Source organism: Podarcis pityusensis (assembly GCF_964106645.2).
Source record: "Podarcis pityusensis genome assembly, chromosome: 13".
Taxonomy (NCBI): Eukaryota; Metazoa; Chordata; class Lepidosauria; order Squamata; family Lacertidae; genus Podarcis; species Podarcis pityusensis.
The window spans coordinates 24145740-24166179 of NC_138038.1; the positions used below are offsets into that span (position 1 = coordinate 24145740).

Consider the following 20440-nt stretch of genomic DNA (forward strand, 5'->3'; position numbering starts at 1 on the left):
CTGCCTCTGACAGAACCAAACCACGAGGCTTCATCTGGCATTAGGTGAACCGGACACTTACAGTTTGTTCAGGAGTAACAAACCATGGGTGGTGGTGAGCCATGAACAAACTACTTGTGGGTTGTTTGGAAAAAACAAACATGAGTGTCAGTTCACACATAACACTAAGTAAAGCACTGTGGTTTGTTTCTCGTGGAGGCAGACAGGGCAGAGCAAAGCGGGAACAACAGACTAGCCAGCACCTGCACTGCTTGTCCACAGTAACTCATGGCTTATTTCTGACAATGGCTTACCATTATGCATGAACTGGGATACTGTGTGCATATTTCTGCCATTCCTTCTTTCTTTTGTATGAAAGTTGCTTCGAACAAATACCTGCTTATCTTTGCAGAAGTGCCTAGCAGACTTTTAGGCACTATTACTTTTGGTTTTAATAGATTACAGTTTTAATATATTTTATATATGTATATAGTTTTAGATTCTATCCATGTTTAATTGTTTTTTAATCATTGCTTCTTCTATGGTTTTAGCGGTTCTTGTTCTTATCTGTAAGCTGCCTTAAGTCAACACATTTTGGAGTGGAACTTCCTTCTTGAGGAGCAAGCTTGGACATTCAGAAGCAGCTTACACAAAGATATTGGTGCCTATCTGTCACTATAAGGAAACCGTTCCTTTGGTGCCAGATAGGCAGCAATATTTGTGTAAGTTGCTTCAAACAGTCTAAGTTTGCTCCTGAAGAAGGAAGTTCCACTCCAAAATGCGTTGACTGCAATAAACATTCAGAGGAGCATTACTTGAAAAAGCTGGTGCCATATATCACATCAGAAGCTGAGCTAATGAATGAACCCATTACGTTATGGATTATTATTAGGCCCTATAACAGAGTTTCCTGGGAAGGTATGAGGACACAATTGGCATGTTTGCTGCAGAGTCTGGACCCTGTGATTGTGTCTGTGGCCTGGTGTTGCTGGTAAGTAGCTGCCTTAGGTTGTCTTATTCCTGGGTACCAGTCCAACTTCATTAATCTTTTTTTAAATTATTATTTCAGTGGGTGAGTATTATTGCAGTCTCAATGCAAATCTGCATGTTGCAAGTGTCTGGACAAATGCTCTTTTGCATTCTACACAGGACTAACAGTTCAATATCTATTCAACAAAATAAGGGGACACAAATCCAACATCAGAAATGGCAATATCCACAAACCAGTTAGAGAACATTTTAACCTATCAGAATACTCTTTAACTGACCTTAAGGTGGCTATCCTTGAATGTTCAGTGTGAAACTGCTGAATTCTGAGTTATCAGGCAATTCAATCCTGCCACCTGGGACTTGACTCAAGATTGTGGTTTTTTTAAAAAAAGAAACACACGTGTATATGCTAATTAGCTAACAAATGTCAGGATGACTGTGTTATCACAAACAGTGCCTAGTTAATTGGTCACTACAATTATTTTGCTTTTAGGTAACTGTCACTGCTCTTTTTGCATTTTATTCCATCGACTTCACTCCCATGCCAACCATGGGTAGATATGCTTGCCCCTTTAGGACTGCATTTCATGTACCTTATGAAATAGACTGTGGTACGTGAAAGCTTTTAGCCTTACACCACAACAAATGTGTTGGTCTTTAAAGTGACACAAGATCCTTTGTTATTAATACCACTAGTAATTACAGTATAGGAAAATAATTCAAACAAAATGAAGCAAATAATAGTTGGCCTACTACAAATTTATATTGCATCCTTAGTTTGCTAAATTCTGTACCAACTGTATTGTGCTCACTCCTACAATTTATATTTTGCAGAAGAGGAACTAAGGCTCAGTGTGTGTGTGTGTGTGTGTGTGTGTGTGTGTTGCCCAAGACTGCAAAATGAATTAATGGAAGAAGCAAATACTGAAATCAAGGTCTTTTAATCCAAGCCCAACTGACCCTGTGGCCCACACTGACTCTGTCAAACTAAGGCTGCAATCCTGTGCATACCTTCTAGGTAGCAAGTCCCGACAAAATCAGTAAGACTTAATTCTGTCTAAACATGCATAGGATTGCTCTGTGAAGCACTTATGTGGTTGTGTGTGAAACACACACACAGTGCTGATATAGAAGACAAGGCAGTATTTTCCTTTTAGTATCATAGCCAAATTTTCCCCCCTAAGATAAGACAGCACAGATCAAAACGACCTCAAAAACTGTGACTGTCTGAATGACAAGTCTTTACCTTTTTAGGTGGTTTATGAACAGGTCCTGCTGACTTATCTCAAATAGGAAGAAATCTTTTAGCCATGAGCACTGAAAAGACTTGTAAAGGAATTTCCCCCTTTAAAAAGTGTTTTATTCAACACATTTGTAATGCAAAAACATTGTATAGAGAACCATATGGTGTTTTCCTACTTTATTTGTTGCTACTTTGATTCCCTTGGGTGATTTTGGGCGTCTTTTCTGGCCTTTTGAAAAATGGAATCGACTAACAAAATTCCAAAAGGAAAGCATCAAAAATAAAAGGAGCACCCTGGACCATACTTTTGTATTTTGGGCAAATTAATCTGCAGTAACTACCATTTCCTGATTCTGTATTAACAACAACTAACACATATTACAGGCCTACACAACTGATGGCCCACCAAGCTGAATGCAGCCCCCCCCCCCAATGCCCACGTACTGTAGCCAGGCAGATATTCACTACACCACGCCAGTTCTTGCAGTTGAAAGCACAGAGTAGGACAAGGTACTTTGGCAAATCTCTGGAGGGCCACTATGCATGGCTGGTGGGCTGCATTTAGATTAGTGGTTTAGAAATTGTACAGGCTTGATGTACCAAAATCCCTACTTTTATGCTTGCAGCATGCTTTTAAAGCATGTGACAAAATCCCTCTTGGCACTCTTTTCATCCTATTTGGAAGCACAGGAGAGTGCTTTAAGCTGCATTAAGGGACAACTGATCTACATCTGTCAGTCTTGAAGATGTACCCATAGTGTGCTTCTCTAAACCAACAAAATATTTTTAACCTCCAGAAGTCCCTCCGCCTTTGTCATTATTGCTGCGTGTCATTGTTCCCTCCCCCGCTCCCCGGTCTGCCACCTAAGATTGTAATACTATCTCCTTACTTCAAGAACTGCTGAGAATACAACTCTTCTAATATACAAAGACTTTTATAATCAAAGGTTGGGTGGTAGGGAAAGCGGAATGCGGCTGGGAATTCTGCTCCAGACTGAGCCACAAGCCAAAAAGTACAAATTCAAGCTTCAAGGAAAATATTTCAGATCTTTCTCTAAGTGACATTATGCTTTCCCTATATTTATTTACCTACTTAATTTATATAGCTGCCCTATAGCAGAAGTACTCTAGGAAGCCAGTGTGGTGTAGTGGTTAAGAGCATCAGACTAGGACCTGAGAGATTAGGGTTCAAATCCCACTCAGTTATGAAGCTCACTAGGTGACCTTGGGCCAGTCATTGCCTCTTGCTTAACCTACCTCACAGGGTTGTTATGGAGATTATGGAGGGGTGTGTGGACCATGTACTTTTTGGAGAAAAGGGTGTGATATAAATGCAATAAATAAGCTCTTCTCCTTACCTGCTTAAGAAAGCCCATGTGGCTCTTTACATCAAGTTCTGATAAACTCAATCAACAGATACAAGCTCTGCCTTCATAGCTAGTTGTCACACCTGGTGCTTAGAGAACAAAAACCAGCATTTTGATTGTACGCTTTCTACATCTCCACACAATCCAAGCCTCCAGCTGCACAAAACCATTGCAAGACTTTCACAGGCTGGAAATCTAAATCCCACCTGGAGTCATACACAGGATTTCATTGAGAAGCCCTCAGTTTGCATAGCAAACTTTCCCCCACCTCCGTTCAGAGACACCTACTTTTGAGTGTCAACCTAAGACCTCAGTTTCCTTCAATGACCCGTCCCCCCTCCAATTTATGTTTAGATTTTAAGCACCACTATGAGAGTTTGTCCTGCCATCCTAGCAGTTCGAAAGCATGTCAAAGTGCAAGTAGATAAATAGGTACCGCTCTGGCGGGAAGGTAAATGGCGTTTCCATGCGCTGCTCTGGTTCGCCAGAAGCGGCTTAATCATGCTGGCCACATGACCCAGAAGATGTATGCCGGCTCCCTCGGCCAATAAAGCGAGATGAGCGCCGCAACCCCAGAGTCGGCCATGACTGGACCTAATGGTCAGGGGTCCCTTTACCTTTACCTTTATGAGAGTTTGAGGGTACGTAAGACTTTAAAATGAACTACTTAAGCCATCATAAACTAACTGGCTAGATTATATATATTTTATATATATTAAAAGCACACCACACATTAAAAGTACAGTACATTAAACAAGGCAACTTAAACTTGACCAAAACACGTTGGGTTTAAAAGGAGAAGAAGAAAGGAAAGAAAAAGAAAAAGTACAAATTCAGATTCCAGCCGGAAGTTTCACAGTTGCTTCTCTCCCACAACCCCCAAATGCCTTTCCGTCTCAGCAGACGCTATCTGATATTGCTCCAACTTCTCGGACTCAGCAACCATCCCAACACTGGGACGTCCCTGCCAAATACAGTCCAGACCCTCTCCATGTAGCCGCACGCACAGCTCCTAAACTCGCTTCTGCCAGGAGGCCTTTTAGATAAAAACTCTTCTTACCTGCTGCCCTCACCGATCTCAGTCATACCCAGCCATTCACACGTTCCTTTTCTCCTCCCCGCAAGCCGCCCCCCTTGAACCCCCATATCCGACTCCTGGAACGGCAACGTCTCCCTTCCAGGGAGTTAGCTATCCCACGTGTATTCCCCACCTGCATTGCTCCCTCCCTCCTCCTCTCTCTCACGCACAAACTGCCACGATCCCTTCACGCGTTTCGAAACCCCGACGTCCCCACGTGCTTGCTCCTCCACCTCGCGCTCCTTCCGCGGCACTTTCGAGAGCGACCCGCAACAACAACACAACACAACACACAACACGCGCGCGAGCACGTGCCCCGCCGCCCCCGCTTTACCTGGAACGGAGGCGCGTGCCCCATGGCCCGGTACGGGGTGGCCCCGGCCGGGCTGGGTCCCCGCAAAAGCCCCGGAGCTGGCGGAGGAAGGGCGGACAGCGCCGCCGAAGCAACCGGAGGGGGGCCCCCGGGCTGCGGCGGCGGCGGCGTGAGAGGAAACCCCCCGCGGCCGGCCATGGGGAGCCGAAGTGAGGAAGTCGGTAGAGGAGGCAACGGCCGTCAGGCGCTCCGAGCGCGCCCCACAGAAAAAAAGGGAAGCGGCGCTGGCTGGCTGGCTGGCTGACGAAGCGGGGCGGCTCTCAACGAGCTGCCCGGCTCCTCCTCTGGGACCGCCTCCTCACAAGCAACCGCCAGAGCCCAGCCTGGGAGGGAGCGAGCGAGCGAGCGAAGCGCCTCTCGGGACCTTCGGGCCCCTGCGCGCGAGGCGCCACTATCGAGCAACCGCCTCCCGAGAGACGGTCGCGCGGGGCTGGGCGGGCTCGCTTCTCCTTCTTTCTCTCACATGGGAACCCTCCTCCCCAACTCCGCATCCAGAGGGGCTTCACACCCTCAAGAAAGTGCGTCTGCGAGGGGGGGGTCCCCTCAGCCTTCAAAGTGTGCTGACCGCACGACCCTGGAGCATTGTGTGTTTTCGGAAGCAACTCTTTCAATCTCGCACTTCACTGCCTGGCACATTTCCTGGGGAGTAAATAAATAAGTAAACAACAACAATTTATTATTTCTACCCCACCCATCTGGCCAGGTTTCCCCCAGCAACTCTGGGCGGCTTTCAACAGAACATTAAAAACAGAATAAAACTTCAAACATGAAGAATGCACCTAAACACAGCCTATCATTTAGTTACCCTGCCACACATCAAATTAGTGTGAGGTAAAATAAAAACAAATACTCGATCCCTTCGACAGCAAGATATCGGTTGGCTAAGCCTGAGCCACCCTAGGCAGTTTTCTCATCTGGCTTCACTGGGAAATTCCCAGTGGCAGAAATGGGACTTGCTTTTTAACGTCGCATGCAGACCTGCCTGGTTACTAAGGTCATGAGGAGCCAGTGAAAGCTCATCTCATGGGATCAGTCAGATAGAGGGCATTTTCTGTTTTGGTGCCCACGGTAGCCTGTGAGGCATGATGTGCCAACTAGGATGTGGTTTCTACACATGTTAAAAATGTACCTGTTTACTTAGGCCTTTGCTGACCACTGAGGCCAGCCATTTTCTGTAATGCAGTTAAACGTACTGGCTGTTAAGGCTGCTGGTGTGTTTTTTGCTTGGTATTTTTAATGGATTTTACTGTAAACTGCCTTGAGATGTTTTCATAAATAGGCAGCCTATATTTTTAATAAATAAACAACCTGGCATATTAACGGAGGGCCCACCTGTTCACCTGTGCCAACGTGCCAATGAGGCAAAACGAGAAAGGCATCCAATCGGGTTCTCATTGCCACTACCGGTGTTTCATCACGTTTCTTTTCATTATTTATTGAATAAGGTGTTGGAAAACAGGTAAATAGCATCTAACAGAGACTGTAGGCCTTTCACATTCTACATGGCCATTTCAGTTTTGAGAATGGATATTATCCTGTCGTTTTGTGGCATGTACTCATTTATTTTTGTCTGGGGAAACAAGAAGGCCAAAGCAGATGTCAGGCAAGATGTCAGGCTGGTGGAGACCATGCCACCAGCAAGCCCTTTTCCTCATTGCTCTCTCCCTCAACCCAGATGGCCGGAGGACCCAGATGACCCTGTGAGCCAGTGTAGTATATGGTCAGAGTGTTGGGCTAGGAGCTGGAATAGAAGACCAAGGTTCAAATCCCCACTTAAAGTGGCCTGGGCCTATATCTAATATATATGTTTATATCAATAGCAATTTTAATTAGGGTTGCCAGGTCAGGATTACCCCAAACTCTTTAAGATTTCAGGCCCCAAACCTGAAACTTAGGGTGATATAATGTTGGGTGGGCCCTGGAGATGGAGGTTAATTGGGAGAGGGTAGTGGCAGGATGCCCGCCCACCCTAAGTGTCTATGCTCTAATTTGCAGTCAGCTCTTGCTGAGCTGAAGTTTGCAAGCTGCCTGTAAATGTCTCCCCTACCTCCCAGACCACCTTTGCCTTATGTGATTGTCTTGTCAGAATGGTATTGCTGTAACACTCTTTTCCTCCAACAGCATGGAGCAGTGTCTCTTACACAGAGGGGAAGCATTCACCCTCACAGGTAGGTAAGCTCTCTGTTGGCAAAGGCCAGGCACTCTGCTTCAACCACTGCTGGCCATAAACTCCTGAGCACTTTGGCCTTGTGGGGTCACAGCTCAGATACAGGCAGCTGAATAAGCTGCTCCTGCACACACCGAGTTCTTCTGGGTATGATCACAGTCCTTGCAGTCTCTCCCTTCACTTATGCGGGTGTGCTGAGACACCAAGCACCGCTCATTCTTTTCTCTCATTGTCAAAGGCTCAGGATAAGGCATTGCTAGAGTGACTGGTTGACCGTGTCACACATCTGTCTTTCCCTTTCACAAATTCCTGCATCCCGGATGCCGGTCAATAAAGTTTATGACATTGCCACACATTGTGGCTTTACTGGGAGTGGTAGATTAGGATCCCTTTGCCACAACCTTCAGGAATATCTGTATATTTGAATACCTACCAGATGGCAGAGCGCAAGTAACAGGAAGGCTGGCCAGATGTACTGGACTAGATGGAGAGAAGTTACTTGCCCAAAGTCATGAACAGAGTACAAGGCAGAGGTGGGAACAGCCTCACTGCATTAAAAAAAAACCCTCATGATGTCCCCTTCAATCAATATCATCCTCAAACCGTTAATTTTCCTCCCTGACCTGTCCAAATAATTTCCCTTTCCAAAATTATTTTTGACTCTCTTTACCCCCACATGTGTTCCATGTTTCTGCCGCCTACATTACAGACCCTTTAGGTTGGCTATTATTATTTATATCATTTATGAATCACTTATTGCGAGGGACCTCAAAGCAACTGGCATTATAATGACATATATAAAACATTTTTTAAAAACTACACACACACACACACACACACACACGCAATTGCATGCAAAACCACATATTTAGCAGGCATTGAAAAGCCAATAGGGTAGGTTCTGTCTGATATGTGGAATGGAGCCCCTGACAGGATAGTACCTGCACTGTGCCTACTCCTACAGAACTCAGTGATGGGTATGTGTAGGATGAGACAATCTTTTAGGTATCCTGCTAGGCTGTATAGGGTTTTGTACACCAATACCAGCATCTTGAACCTAGCCTAGTAGGTCATTGGCAGGCAGTGCAATTCCTTCAGCAGCGCCCTAATGTGATGGTGACGTTGGCTCAAAGTGAGTACGTACAGTATTTGTCTTTTCATTCCTTCCTTCAGGAGGTTTTGAGCTGAAGCTGCCAAGTGTCTATGAGACTCCATAGAAACTGAAAGTGAGGCGTCATCACTGTCTCAAGACACCATCCCTGGCCGGTTGCCTCCACGTTGGGAAGACAGGTATGCAATGCTACCCGCCCCTCCTGCTCTGCCACTGTACCCTGGTACTCCGTCCTATTAACAATAGCTTTTAAAATAAATAAATAAATAAATAAATAAATAAATAAAGTTTTATTGAAGCATAATGACCATTACCGACAACGTAAAAGTACAATAGCAGAGTATGACACCATAACATACCGTATGTAAAAAAAGAGGTCGGGAGTAGTAACACACTAATATAAACCAAGACATCCATTTTTCCTGAGCTGGTGTAGATGGTGCACGTTGGCCATCTATGTCCAAAGCATAAGAAATAAAACCCTGTCAGAGGATGTAGAAGCATTCTGGGTTTCCAATCCCTCTGGAGACCTGCAATTGGTGTGTTATTTTTTCCCACAATAGCCAAAGTCCGTAAGTTCTTATGCCACAAAGAGAAATGTAGTTTCCCCCCCTCCAAAGTTTTCCGTCGCTGGCCTGTTGAAATCCCAGCAGCAGCTAGCATGGATGTCAAAGGTTCTTTAGAGTGCCAAGCTTTTGTGATATCAGTCTGCATATTCAGTAATGACAGTTGTGGAGAAACCTGAACAGGTAGAATCATAGAATCATAGAGTTGGACGGGGCCTTGAGGATCATCTAGTCCAAGCCCCTGCAATGTGGGACTATGCAGCTGCCCCATATGGGGATTGAACCTGCAGCCTTGGCGTTGTCAGCACCATGCTTCTAACCAGCTGATAAGCTATCCAGAAAGTTAACGATTTTAGATATTTCTTGTTAAACTTGGGACCAGAATAATGAGAAATTCCTACCAAAGGTGGGGGACTGTCCTTTAACAATAATATTCTGTATACTTTCATACTTTATATGTTAAATTTGAGTCATTGTACATCTTAAAACAACAGCACGTATGTACGGCCTAAATAGGGTTTGATCAATACAGTACTGGGTTTGTTTTTGTGGAGGATATATTTGGTTTTTTTACGAAGTATAAGGATTAAGCGGCTACAGCATGGCTCCTGATCACTCGGATCCACATGTTGCATTGAGTCTGATCTATACAGTATGTGGAACACAAAATGACTTGGTAGAATCCTTAACCCACCAGTTTCCAAAAGAAGGACAGAAACTTTGAGAAGCAGGAAGAGAGAGCGCCGGCCACCGAGTCCCTTATGCAGGAGAGAGACCCCATCAGCCACAAGAGGGCCTGCTTAGCTGCCGAAGGAGAAAGGGGAGGTCTTTCTCTCTTTATTCTTTTCTCTAGCCAGGATGTGGAATTGAGCTTCCTGGATTTTGCAGCTTGCAGCTGCTTCCCCTAAGACCCCCCCCCTCTCATCCCAGCTCCCTGCAAGGGGGCGAGGATTTCTCTGTAATCGGCCTTCACCATTCTCAGGCAGGCCGCACGTTGCAGTCCCTGGCTAGGTGCAGGTAAATGATCGGGGGTGGGGGGTGGGGTGCAAAAGATCAACCCGGCCTTTACGATCTCCTCTGCCCCCACCCTCCCGTCGCCGCCTTTGCAAGGTCCGATTCACAAGGAGGAAACAATGGAGGCTGTGCAGGACATAGATGGACCCCGAGGTGGAGGGTGCGGGGTGGTAACAGCATTTCGATGCAGCCGTTTCCCCCTTTGCTGCCAGGACTTAAGACATTGCACGAAGATCCTGGACTTAGAAGGGCGGGGGGCGATGTTTCATGCAATGTGGGAAAGAGAGTCAGCTTGAAGGGTGGCAAGGACGGCCCAGTTCATTGCGATTGCCTTTTGTAACCTTTGCACCCATTTGCCCATGTCCCCCTTACTCAATTTTCAAAAGATGCTACCTCCCAACAAAGTACGTCCCTCCCCATAATTTATGGCTTCTTTCCCTCTCTCCGGCTCCCACCGCGCCCCCAGGAATTGCCCCGATTCCTCTGTAACACCCCCACAGCTTTTTGCATGGACTTCTTCTCATAAGTGAGGTAGCTTTGTTTCCACGCTGCATTTTTAAAATTATTTTTAAAGTATCCGTAGAGAGTTAGAAGACATTTAACACTAGCTTGGGCCCTTTGGGATAACGCTCCATGCAGTCGAGGAAGTGGTTTCTAATCCACGAAAGCTTGTGTTACCGTAATATAATTGTTTTGCCTTTAGGATGCAACAAGATTTATATTTGCCACAACAAACTCCGCTGCCCCTCTGGCATTTGCTCATATTTTGTCCTTTGAACGTGCATGTGTTTTTTCACCACCAGACAAGCCAACTGGCCTGGAGGGGATTTTGAACCATGATCTAAAATATAACTAAACAAACAGTTTTGGGGACACAAAGTACTAACAGTACAGAGAAATGAAGAGCTGTTTTGCACATTACACAGAAATCCAGGTTTCCAACCCCCCCCCCCCATAGGGAGCTGTGGTCAGTCCAAGCTTTTCAACAACAAGGTGTGTGATTTGTGTGTTTTTAAACAGTTGTTCATCACATTCACACTTTCGATTTTTAGATGTATACTTGAGGGTGTGTTTTTTAAGGTATATACCTAAAAACCACAGGGTTGTATCCTGTTTTAGTCATACTCAGAGCAGACCCATAAAAATTAATTGACATGATTTAGTACATTAATTATGGAATTATGTAAACAAAACATGGTTGGATATACTGTAATGTCCAAAGTGGCCCAGGTTTCTTTACAGGCATTTTTTTTTACAAATGTAAACAACGGAGAACAAGTCTTAGGTAACTAACTTATTCCCTGTAATTACTTTGTGTCTTATTGCAACATTCCCTTGGTCTGATTTTCCAAGGACTAATAATGTGTAGCGATATATGGACATGTTCATGGTTCAGTTACCTTACAGTCTGGTGGAGCCAGAGACAGCACAGACTTTTGTAGTGTTTGACTGCTGTACAGTGAGATAGTGCACTGTGTATATAACAAAGAGCATCTAACCACATGTAGGTGTGTCAAATGTGTAATCCCATCACGAAGTGTAACATGCTCTTCCCATTCCTTCCTCAAGGATGCCACAATACAAGTTGTGTAATAATAGCTTGTTGATTAGTTGGTTCAGTTCCATTCCCCTTTTTAAATCTCTTGGTGTATTGTATGGTGTACACATCTCAGTAAAAGTCACTGGTTTTCCATGCTGAGCAGTCATTTATTTAAATTTATATCTCTACCCTTGTCCACCAGCTCAGTGGATCCCCTTAAACAAGCCGTTACCTCTCAGCCTCAGTCTTTTCCCCAGCCCATCTGCAACATGGGGATAACGAAGCTGATCTTATATTACCGGATTGTTATGTGGATTACCAAGAGGTTAATGAAGTGCTCTGAAAACTCTTCAGGAGCCATTTAAATGGTATAGTGATTATAAAAAGAAAAACCTAAAAGCCACAGAGTAGCTTAGAAACGCTGTGCAAATATGCTCTGCCAGTCCAACAAAATTAAAAATATAATTGTTCAAAAGAATAAACAGGCCTTAAACCTGGGGACAGAAATAAGACATGACTGAATCCAGTGTTAGTCATACTTAGAATAGATTGCTAAGTGGTGCCCATTCATTTCAGCGGGTCTGCTCTTGAGTTTGACTAACATTGGAGTTGCTTCTTGGTAGGCCTCCCTGGGAGTGCTGTTCCATAATTATGACTCATCTCTTGAGAAAGCTTGGCACCAAGCAGCCATAGAATTCACCTCCCTAGGGGAAAGCACCCACATTAGGGCCCTTCCAGCATATCCCAGAAAATGTACAGAAGGATGCAATCCCAAAGTTTTGCAAGGCCCAAGCCACTTCATCAGACCCGTCCCCATCTCAATACGACAGAGTTTGCCCCTCCCACAACATCATTTTCTCTTTCTGCCCCACCTGCCTCCTCCAATCTCACACCCTTGCTACATGGATATGATTATCAAGAACACTGGGTTGCCGTAGAAAGGTTTCTAAAACGTGACGTGGCACAAACTCCTTCAGTTCTTTTTTTTTATTTAGGTGCTTGTCAGGAGCCTCTTTTGCCAAGAGAAAGAAGAAGGACTCCAGGCATTTCTGGCGAGAGAGTACCCGTGTGTGCCGAGATGCAGGAGAGCTATGAAACAGTGATCTCGCTGGGTAAGGGATCCCACTGCTTAAAATGTCTGTGCCGCCGGACTTGAACTCGAACCTTATCTACCCAGAACTAAAAATAGCTCTGTGGCATCTCAAGTCATCACATGGAAATTGTGTCATGATGCCAGTTTGCCTCAATCACCGACTTTACCTCCAATGGCGCTCTCTTCCCTTGTCTCCCAAGACAGATGAACGCCAACAAAATAGTGGGGACCACATATTGGTTTATATACATTTTTTTGCGGTGGGAAAGAGCTGCTGATTTTTAAGGCCATATAGAAGTCACTACCTTCTCCCCTATATAGGAGGGTTTCCCAAACTTGAGTCTCTAGCTGTTTTTGGACTACAACTCCCATCATCCCTAGCTAGCAGGACCAGTGGTCAGGGATGATAGGAATTGTAGTTTCAAAATAGCCGGAGACCCAAGTTTGGGAAACCCTGCTATATAGCATCCAAAGGCCACTGCCTAACCAAACATTTTATCCTCCAGAAATATCTTGTTTGGTTTATCAACCTGTTTTCTGCTCTTCTCCTCTTAGCGGAAGAAATTGCCATTAGCTGGCCCCGGATAACTGCCTTCACAGAGACCCGAGGGCGCCGAGGCTTGGCTCCTGGTAAGTCCTTTATTCGATAGGATTTTAAGAAATTGTGTGCTACAAATCCTTCCTCTGTTCAACTACCTAAAAGAGTGGAACTCATTTCTCCCTTGTGAGCTGTAAGCCTTCCCTTCTCAAACTGCACTGAAAGGGAAGCTAGAATTTGCTCCCACGTTGCAGGGCAGCAGGAACTTTTGGCTACAACCTTCTGAGGGCCACATGCCAGTAGTGGGTGGGGCCAGGCAGAAGCAGACAGAGCGATGGATATGACTCTTACCCTTGCGTACAGCGGGTGATGCAGAAATCAGGAGTTTATACACGCACACCCCACACCCACCTCTCCATCCAGGCAAACAAGTGGTCAAGGGCACATTCCAGCCAGGCAAAAGCATTCAAAGAGGACATGAAAGAGGGCCGGTGTGGTGTGCAGCCTTGGAAGAGGTAGTATGGCCTGAGGAAATTCCTGAAGGCCCAAAGAGAGCTGAAGGGCCCTGGTGTTCTCCACCTGTGTTTTGCTGTATGAGTTTCTTCCAATCGTGGTCCTAAATATTTCAGTTTGTTAATAGTTGTAGACAGTGTTTGAAATTAGCCAGGCACCAGGTGCATTTGGACCTGACTAGTGGCCACTAGCAGCCAAGTGAAGATGCCTAGGAGCCAGGATGGTGCCTGACATCTCCACCATCTGGAGGTGCATGCCTGGGGATCATTGGATCTGGGCTGTTTTCACACACTAGTACCCCATCCTGTTATATTTTACCTGCACAGTCAGAATGAATTTTAGGAACCAAAATGCTTTTTCTGTGCCGCCTGAGAAGGAGCAGTGACCAACATTACAGTTAACTGCTTTAGCTTATCTTCACTTTCCCAACTCCCACCGCCCTGCTCACAGTTGTGAAGAATATTCTTATGTTATGAATGGTCCATGTCACCATTAAGAAAAAGAGGTAGGGACAGGAATGTATGTGGACTATTCTTCTTTTAAGTTCTCAGAGTTCTTAATCTAGCTCAAGGTTGTCATCTGAACTAGCCAGATGTTTAACTGATAATCACAGTCAGTCAGTCCTTTGGAAAAATAAGACTTTAGAGCCGTCTTGTCCCAAAATGGCAACTAGACATTCCATTTTGGCGACTGTAACCTTGGTTTATTTGAGTTTCTAACACTGGCTGCAGAAAGGATGGAACCTCATTTGCAAACTGTCGGGTACTCTGACTCAGGTGGTGACAAGCGCTCACAGCAAAGTCTGCTACAGTGGTACCTCAGGTTAAGTACTTAATTCGTTCCGGAGGTCCGTTCTTAACCTGAAACTGTTCTTAACCTGAAGCACCACTTTAGCTAATGGGGCCTCCTGCCGCCTCTGCGCTGCCGGAGCACGATTTCTGTTCTCATCCTGAAACAAAGTTCTTAACCCGAGGTACTATTTCTGGGTTAGCGGAGCCTGTAACCTGAAGCATATGTAACCTCCCCACCCCAAGCGAGAGCAGAGAAATTCACCTAGAGCAGAGCCTCTGAGCTGCTTGGCTAAACCGTCAAATTCTCCCTTTACCATCCTCACTCTCCTGATTGGCTGTGTCTCCTCCCTGCCACGAACAGCTCTGGGTCTCCAGGATGACGACCCAACGGCCTGTCCCATTGCAGCAACCCTGGAGCAGACAAAGACAGCCGTCTTGTCTTAACTCACGCCATTTGTCCCAAGGGCACAATCCTCCTCCAGCGTTTCGCAGGCCTTGCCCCCGTGTAAATTAGCTCACGCCTAGAATAGGCAACGGGGCTCCTAGGGCCCTCCATTCACAGCGGAGTCTGGCATTCCTTTCACTTTGTTTCTCTCCCTCTTCCCAGGGCTAGAAATGGAACCTGAGCAAGGGCAACTGGCACCTTTGCAGGGGCAGGCAGCAGCAGCGGCGGCAGCAGCAGCTACAGTCGGCTCGAGTGAAGAAGGGATCCTGCCGGACTTCCGGAGGCAGCTCGGGGTGATCCTGCAGACTGTTGGCAAGGCACAAGTGGAGAAGATGCTGAGGGAGCTGGTGAAGGAGCAGGAGCAGCAGGGGAGAGTCAGGCGGCGCAAGAGGGTGACCCGGAGCCCCCGCCTTGGAGGTAAGGGCATCAGCTGGGGCAAGTGGAACGCTGAGGCCTGGCCACCTTGCTTTGGGCAGCTGAAAAGGGGTGTGGCAGGCAGGATCGAGTTTTGCAGCAATCAGACACTACCATTTAATTCTTAACTGTTTTTAAGATGTGCGGCCAAGTATTTGCCTGCTTTTATTTCAAACCACGATGTGATATTGCTCGAAACCCTCTGCCATCGTGTGCAGTGTGAGCTTTTTCTGGCTTAGCCTTTCCCCTTGGACACCCATCCTTCTGCTCCCTGCCACTTAAACCCTTCTTTTCTGCATAGCACCTCTGCCCTCAAATAAAACTTAGTCATACCTTGGAAGTCGAATGGCATCCATTCCAGAAAGTCCGTTCGACTTCCAAAATGTTTGGAAACCAAAGTGCAGCTTCTGATTGGCTGCAGGAAGCCCCTGTAAGCAATCGGAAGCCTCGGAACCCCCATCAGATGTTCAGCTTCCAAAAATCATTTGCAAACCGGAACAGTCACTTCTGGGTTTGTGGCATTCGGGAGCCAGAACATTCGAGAACTAAGCTGTTTAAAAACCAAGGTACGGCTGTAGTGGAAAACTTCCAGATATATTCAGATTCACCAAATTTACTGCAAATGTGTTGACTTTTAACCTACCCTGGGGTCAAATTTTGGTTTGGTTTGGTTTTTGTTTTTAAGCAAACAAACAGAAACCCAACAATAATTCAGAACAAAAATATCACTAATCCCTGTCTTCTCCTGCAGTGTGGGGAGGAGGAGGAAAAATGCCTTTATTGATAGTGCTTTGGGCCCTGAGGGGTATGGACACCCATGCGAAAGTAGCAGTTAATGTTAAATGCAGTATAAAGGCCTGGTTTTAACCTATGGGGCCTAAATGATGTGAGCCCAATGTACCAACTGCCTCCACACATTCCTAAAGAGCTGTCTTATACCAAGCCAAACCATTTAACCCACATCTCTGCTAGGATGGGGAACCTCAGGCCATGGGAACAAATGCAGCCCTACAGACCTATCTGGCCCAAAGGACTCTCCTCAGACCCCACCCCTCCTCCCCCTGGGATCCCCACACATGTCACCAGCCCTGCTTTTCACCCTCCGTGAGAGTGTTTGCCTGGCTAGAAAGTATCCTTGAACTCTAATAACGAAGGATAGAGCAGGGTGTGATGTGTGTGGAAAGAAGGCTGTTATTACTATAATTTATACCTGCCTTTCACCCTAAGGTCCCAGGGCAGCTTACCTTCACAGAAATAATGTAGGTCCTAAAAACAGGCATCTCAAGTGTCAAAAGCCAGGGTAAAGAGGTACTTACTTGCTGTACAAAGGTAAAATCAGTGTTTGTTGCTCTGCCTCGTTTTTCTCTGGCCCAGACAACCGCTGTCAGCTGGCCCCTGTAGGCTTCCCTAGAAGGGAAAATGGCCCTCAGGGTGCAAAGGGTTCCCTACCCCTGGTCCAGCCTGTCTTTTGTTTTCAAAAAGGTTTTCAGGGTCTCTGCTGGACATCTTTATTACCTGAGATGTTTTGATGGAGGGCTTAGAAATTGAACGTGGGCCCTTTTACATGCAAAGCATTCACACTGCTGCAGAGCCTCTCTTGCGATCTGACCACGAGCACCTTCTCAGGAATATGGAAGAGTGAGTCCAGCTCCCCCTTGTAGACATTATTGCGTTCTCCCCCCGCCCCAAGGTGCAGAAATTTATCCACCTTTCTGTCTCAGCAGGTGATGAAGCAGGTGGGCAGAACAACTCAGAGGCCTCACATGCTGGAACATTGGAAGCACCCACCATCCTGTCTAGAAAGCCAGTTGCGAATGAGCTGCAGGTGCCCCTCTTGTGCCCAGGGCTGGTGGCAGGCCAAAAACAACCCATTTCAGGGAAGATTTTTCATGGGGACGCCAGAGGGTGTAAGAACAGCCTTGTCCACCAGCAGAGCCCTCTGGGAACGAGATGGGGGGCAGGCCTTGAGCCCCGGGAGAGCGTTGGCTGCAGCCCGCACCACAGCATGAGCCGGGACTCCCAGGATGCCGCGAGACTCTGGCCGCCTTTTGGCGAAAGAGCCCAGTTCTTCTCAGCATGGCAGAAACCACGCTTCACCCAGAGACGCCGGCGCCCGCCTGCAGGAGAGAAACCCCACCGCTGCGGGCCATGCAGGAGGACCATTGTCGTCCCGCCGCAGAGATCCAGCTCACCTCCAAATTCCGACTTGGCTCCTGTCCTGGATTCTGCCTCCGCCTCTTCTCTTGCCTTGCCTCTGAACTCTGTAGGGGCAGCAACTACCCAGCTGCCAGGCGGGAACTCTGTTTCAGCCCAGCCCCGGAAACCCCACGGCTGCGAGGAGTGTGGCAAGCGGTTCCGAATCCTCGCCAACTTAGAGCGGCACCAGCAGCGCCACGCAGTGGAAAAGCCTCACCAGTGCCGTGACTGCGGGCGCCGTTTCCGCTGGGGCTGCCACCTGGAGCGCCACCGGCGGTCGCGCCGCTGCGTGGAGTGTGGCGGGGGGTTGGCCACGCCACCTCCACCCCCTTCCCCGCCCCCAGAACCCGACCGGCCCTATTCCTGTGGCGAATGTGGGAGGCGGTTCACCCAGCGCTCGGCGCTCAGCAAGCACCGGCGGCTGCACTCGGGGGAGCGGCCTTATGGCTGCGGAGAGTGCGGCAAGCGCTTCCTGCAGCGCTCCGACCTCACCATCCACGTGCGCTCGCATTCCGGGGAGCAGCCCTACGTGTGCACGGAGTGTGGCCGCCGCTTCAGCGTCAGCTCGAACCTCAGCAAGCACAGGCGCATGCACCGCGGGGAGCGCCCCCACGCCTGCTCAGTCTGCGCCAAGCGCTTCCTGCAGCGCTCCGAGCTCCTCATCCACCAGCGTGCTCACACCGGGGAGCGCCCCTACCCCTGCACAGCCTGCGGGAAGCGCTTTGCTCGCCGGGCGCACCTCAAACGCCACCAGCGCACCCACGGCAGCGTGCCTGCCGCAACCACTGCCTCTCGTCACCAGAGTGCCCGTCTGCTGGCCCCCTCCGCAGCAGATACCACACCCCTTCTTGAACACGAAGGGGCGTCCGATGCCCTGGAGTCACGCCCCTGCTCCAACGCACATGTTGCGGGCCCACGCCCACCAGCATCCGAGCCTGTCTTTTCAGCAGGCCGAAGTCCTGTGGGTGCTGCTTCGCTGGGCCTTCCCTGGGCCGTGACCTCCTCCGCCCGCCTCCCCTTCTGTTCCAGTTCTCTTTGATTTTGCTGTAGCTTTCCTGTATCCCTGCCCTTTGTCACTCCCTCGCGACCAGCAGGCTCCTCGGTTGAACCTCAGAGGCCCAGCTCTGGGTAGATGCAGTAGGGGCAGACCAGTTTCCAAAGGAGCAGGGGAGGCAGCAGGCAGTAGCTCGTATTTTTGGACCCAACCCTTGTTTGCTTGGAAGCCTGGTGGTTTTCTTTTGCTTCCCCCCCCTCCTTGGAGCCTGCTAGGCTCTGCGTAGGGCCCCGATTCTGTGGGTGAGATGGAGGGAGTAAGGTGGGCATGCCAAGACCCTGGGTGAGATGTCAGCTATGTTCCCTGGACTTTTGACTGGGCTCTTTAGCACCAATCAGTGTGACCCTGTTGGGCACATTATTTAAAGTCTGCGGGAGAGGGGTTAGGTAGGCTACCTTTGTGGATTTGGGGAGGGAAGCACCCCGGGTTGATCGCAGCTAACCATTGCAAGCCGTCATTGTTGCTTGCGAGACACAGTAGGATCACCGGCATGCACTTCTGAGACAAACACGCACGGATACTTGCTCTCCTGACATCGTCCAAGCACATGTTCACCTATCCTCCCCCCCCACCCCACCCCTATAATTTTGTAAATGTCATTAGGGCTCCTCCTGACACTCTAACCCTGGGTCTTCTTGGCTGACTGTCTCTCCTTGACCAGACTGCCTTTGTTTCCTTTTGCGGGAAGAAAAGCTCAACAAGGCTTCTCCCAAGTGCTTGGCCCCACTTCCCGAGACGAGATGGCACTCTTGGCCATGCTGTTGAGTCCCTCTCACAGAAAAAAAACGCTGACTGTGGCATAATCTGGGAAGTGGGTTGTGTGTGCAGCTTGTGGGACCCAACACAGCTCGTGCTGCTCTCTTCTGCCTGTAAAGAAGTTTCATGGCAAGGCCCAAGCCCTGGAAGATCTGGGACCACAGTGTAAGAAACAAGCCAAAAAGCAAGGAGGATGTTCACTGATTCTTCAGAGCAGTTCAGAAGCAGAGAAATGGTCCATTCAGTTGTGTCAGGATTTGAACTCGGTTCTTGCTTGTTGAATATGGGACAAAACAGCTGGTGCCTTCAAAAGGGGCTATAGTGCTTCCTTCACCATTAGCTCCCGAGAAAGCAGGCTGACGGAGGAGGAAAAGCAGGAGGGATCTGCTTTGATCAGAATTGTGGACTAGAACAATGGCGGAGTTAGGGGTGGGTGGGGAGTCTGGTTTTTACAGCCTCATATGTTTTCCAGCTCTAGTGAGAATGGTAAAGTTGCTGCTGAGTTGGGCTCAACCCCACATGGCCTGTACCACTCTCTAGGACTGTTTCCAGCTCTATGGTAGTTTACCAGACCAGTGTTAATTCTCCAGTTGCTTGTACATTCCTGGTACCTTTTGGACTGGTGTTTCATGGCTAGGGGTGGGATCAGAGGGCTCTAGAGTAGGGAGGGGGTTAATAATAACTGATTTAGGACTAATACAGTAGAACTTTGTTTTATCAAATCTTAGCATGGAGTGTCTTTAACCAACACAGAAAAACGATGAATCCAAAACTATAGATGTAAATGAATCCAATAGAATATTTTGCAACTCCCTTCCCCCAAAGAAGATATTTTGCACCTCTCAAGACTTAAATGTGAATTTTGTACAAGTATTTCGGGTTTGGTGAGGACAGATCCTCAGAACCCGGGTTTTGCTAGGTTCAAGGTCATTTGCCTCCATTTGACAAGTGTCTGGATGTGGGAAAATGTGTCACTTTTTGAATTTGTGCAGTTTTCTTTTTTTTTTTTGAGGGAGGGGGGTCAAAGTTGTCATTACAGTTGCAACTGTAATGCACATCTTCTGCCACTTTCTGACCTATGTGCGTTTTAAAAACATGAATAGGGAAACAAGTGGTCCTAAGCACAGCTGCAGGAATGGCATTGCTAGCTTGATAAAAAGTGAAAATTTGGGTTCTGTTCACGTACCTTGGATTCCATTGTTTTGGAAGAGT

General features: G+C 47.6%; 2 protein-coding genes across 10 annotated transcripts in view; one reads left to right on the forward strand and one right to left on the reverse strand.

Annotated features, from left to right (window-relative positions):
* The window catches only part of SMARCD2 (SWI/SNF related BAF chromatin remodeling complex subunit D2), a gene marked incomplete at its 5' end in the record, with an annotated part of 31145 nt that extends 25977 nt beyond the window's left edge, over positions 1-5168 (reverse strand). For 2 of the 3 annotated variants that reach the window (XM_080979380.1, XM_080979379.1), the window contains one exon: positions 4992-5168. In XM_080979380.1, the coding sequence (XP_080835506.1) occupies positions 4992-5168 (177 nt within the window). Of the gene's footprint in view, positions 1-3570; positions 3604-4991 lie in introns of those variants that run through there. The other variant, XM_080979381.1, reaches the window with a different exon arrangement.
* Positions 5169-5571: 403 nt separating this feature from the next.
* On the forward strand, positions 5572-20074 carry LOC308462044 (uncharacterized protein). Of its 7 annotated transcripts, none has more exons than XM_080979340.1 (7): positions 5572-5688; positions 7152-7198; positions 8371-8487; positions 12424-12540; positions 13077-13151; positions 14971-15225; positions 16944-20074. In XM_080979340.1, exons 4-7 carry the CDS (start codon positions 12507-12509, stop codon positions 18455-18457), a joined length of 1878 nt encoding a protein of 625 aa, XP_080835466.1. In that variant the 5' UTR covers positions 5572-5688; positions 7152-7198; positions 8371-8487; positions 12424-12506; the 3' UTR covers positions 18458-20074. The 7 variants fall into 7 exon arrangements, with proteins under 7 accessions (XP_080835466.1, XP_080835467.1, XP_080835463.1 ...); XM_080979337.1 differs by lacking the exon at positions 5572-5688 and adding an exon at positions 5746-6633; XM_080979339.1 differs by lacking the exon at positions 5572-5688 and adding an exon at positions 5746-5861.
* The last annotated feature ends 366 nt before the right edge of the window (positions 20075-20440 follow it).

Bases quoted from the DNA above. Each gene is read 5' to 3' on its own strand.
- LOC308462044 (XM_080979340.1), top strand. From the start codon at position 12,507: ATGCAGGAGAGCTATGAAACAGTGATCTCGCTGG. The intron at 12,541-13,076 runs GTAAGGGATCCC...TTCTCCTCTTAG, and splicing joins TGAAACAGTGATCTCGCTGG to CGGAAGAAATTGCCATTAGC. The intron at 15,226-16,943 runs GTAAGGGCATCA...TTTCTGTCTCAG, and splicing joins CCGGAGCCCCCGCCTTGGAG to CAGGTGATGAAGCAGGTGGG.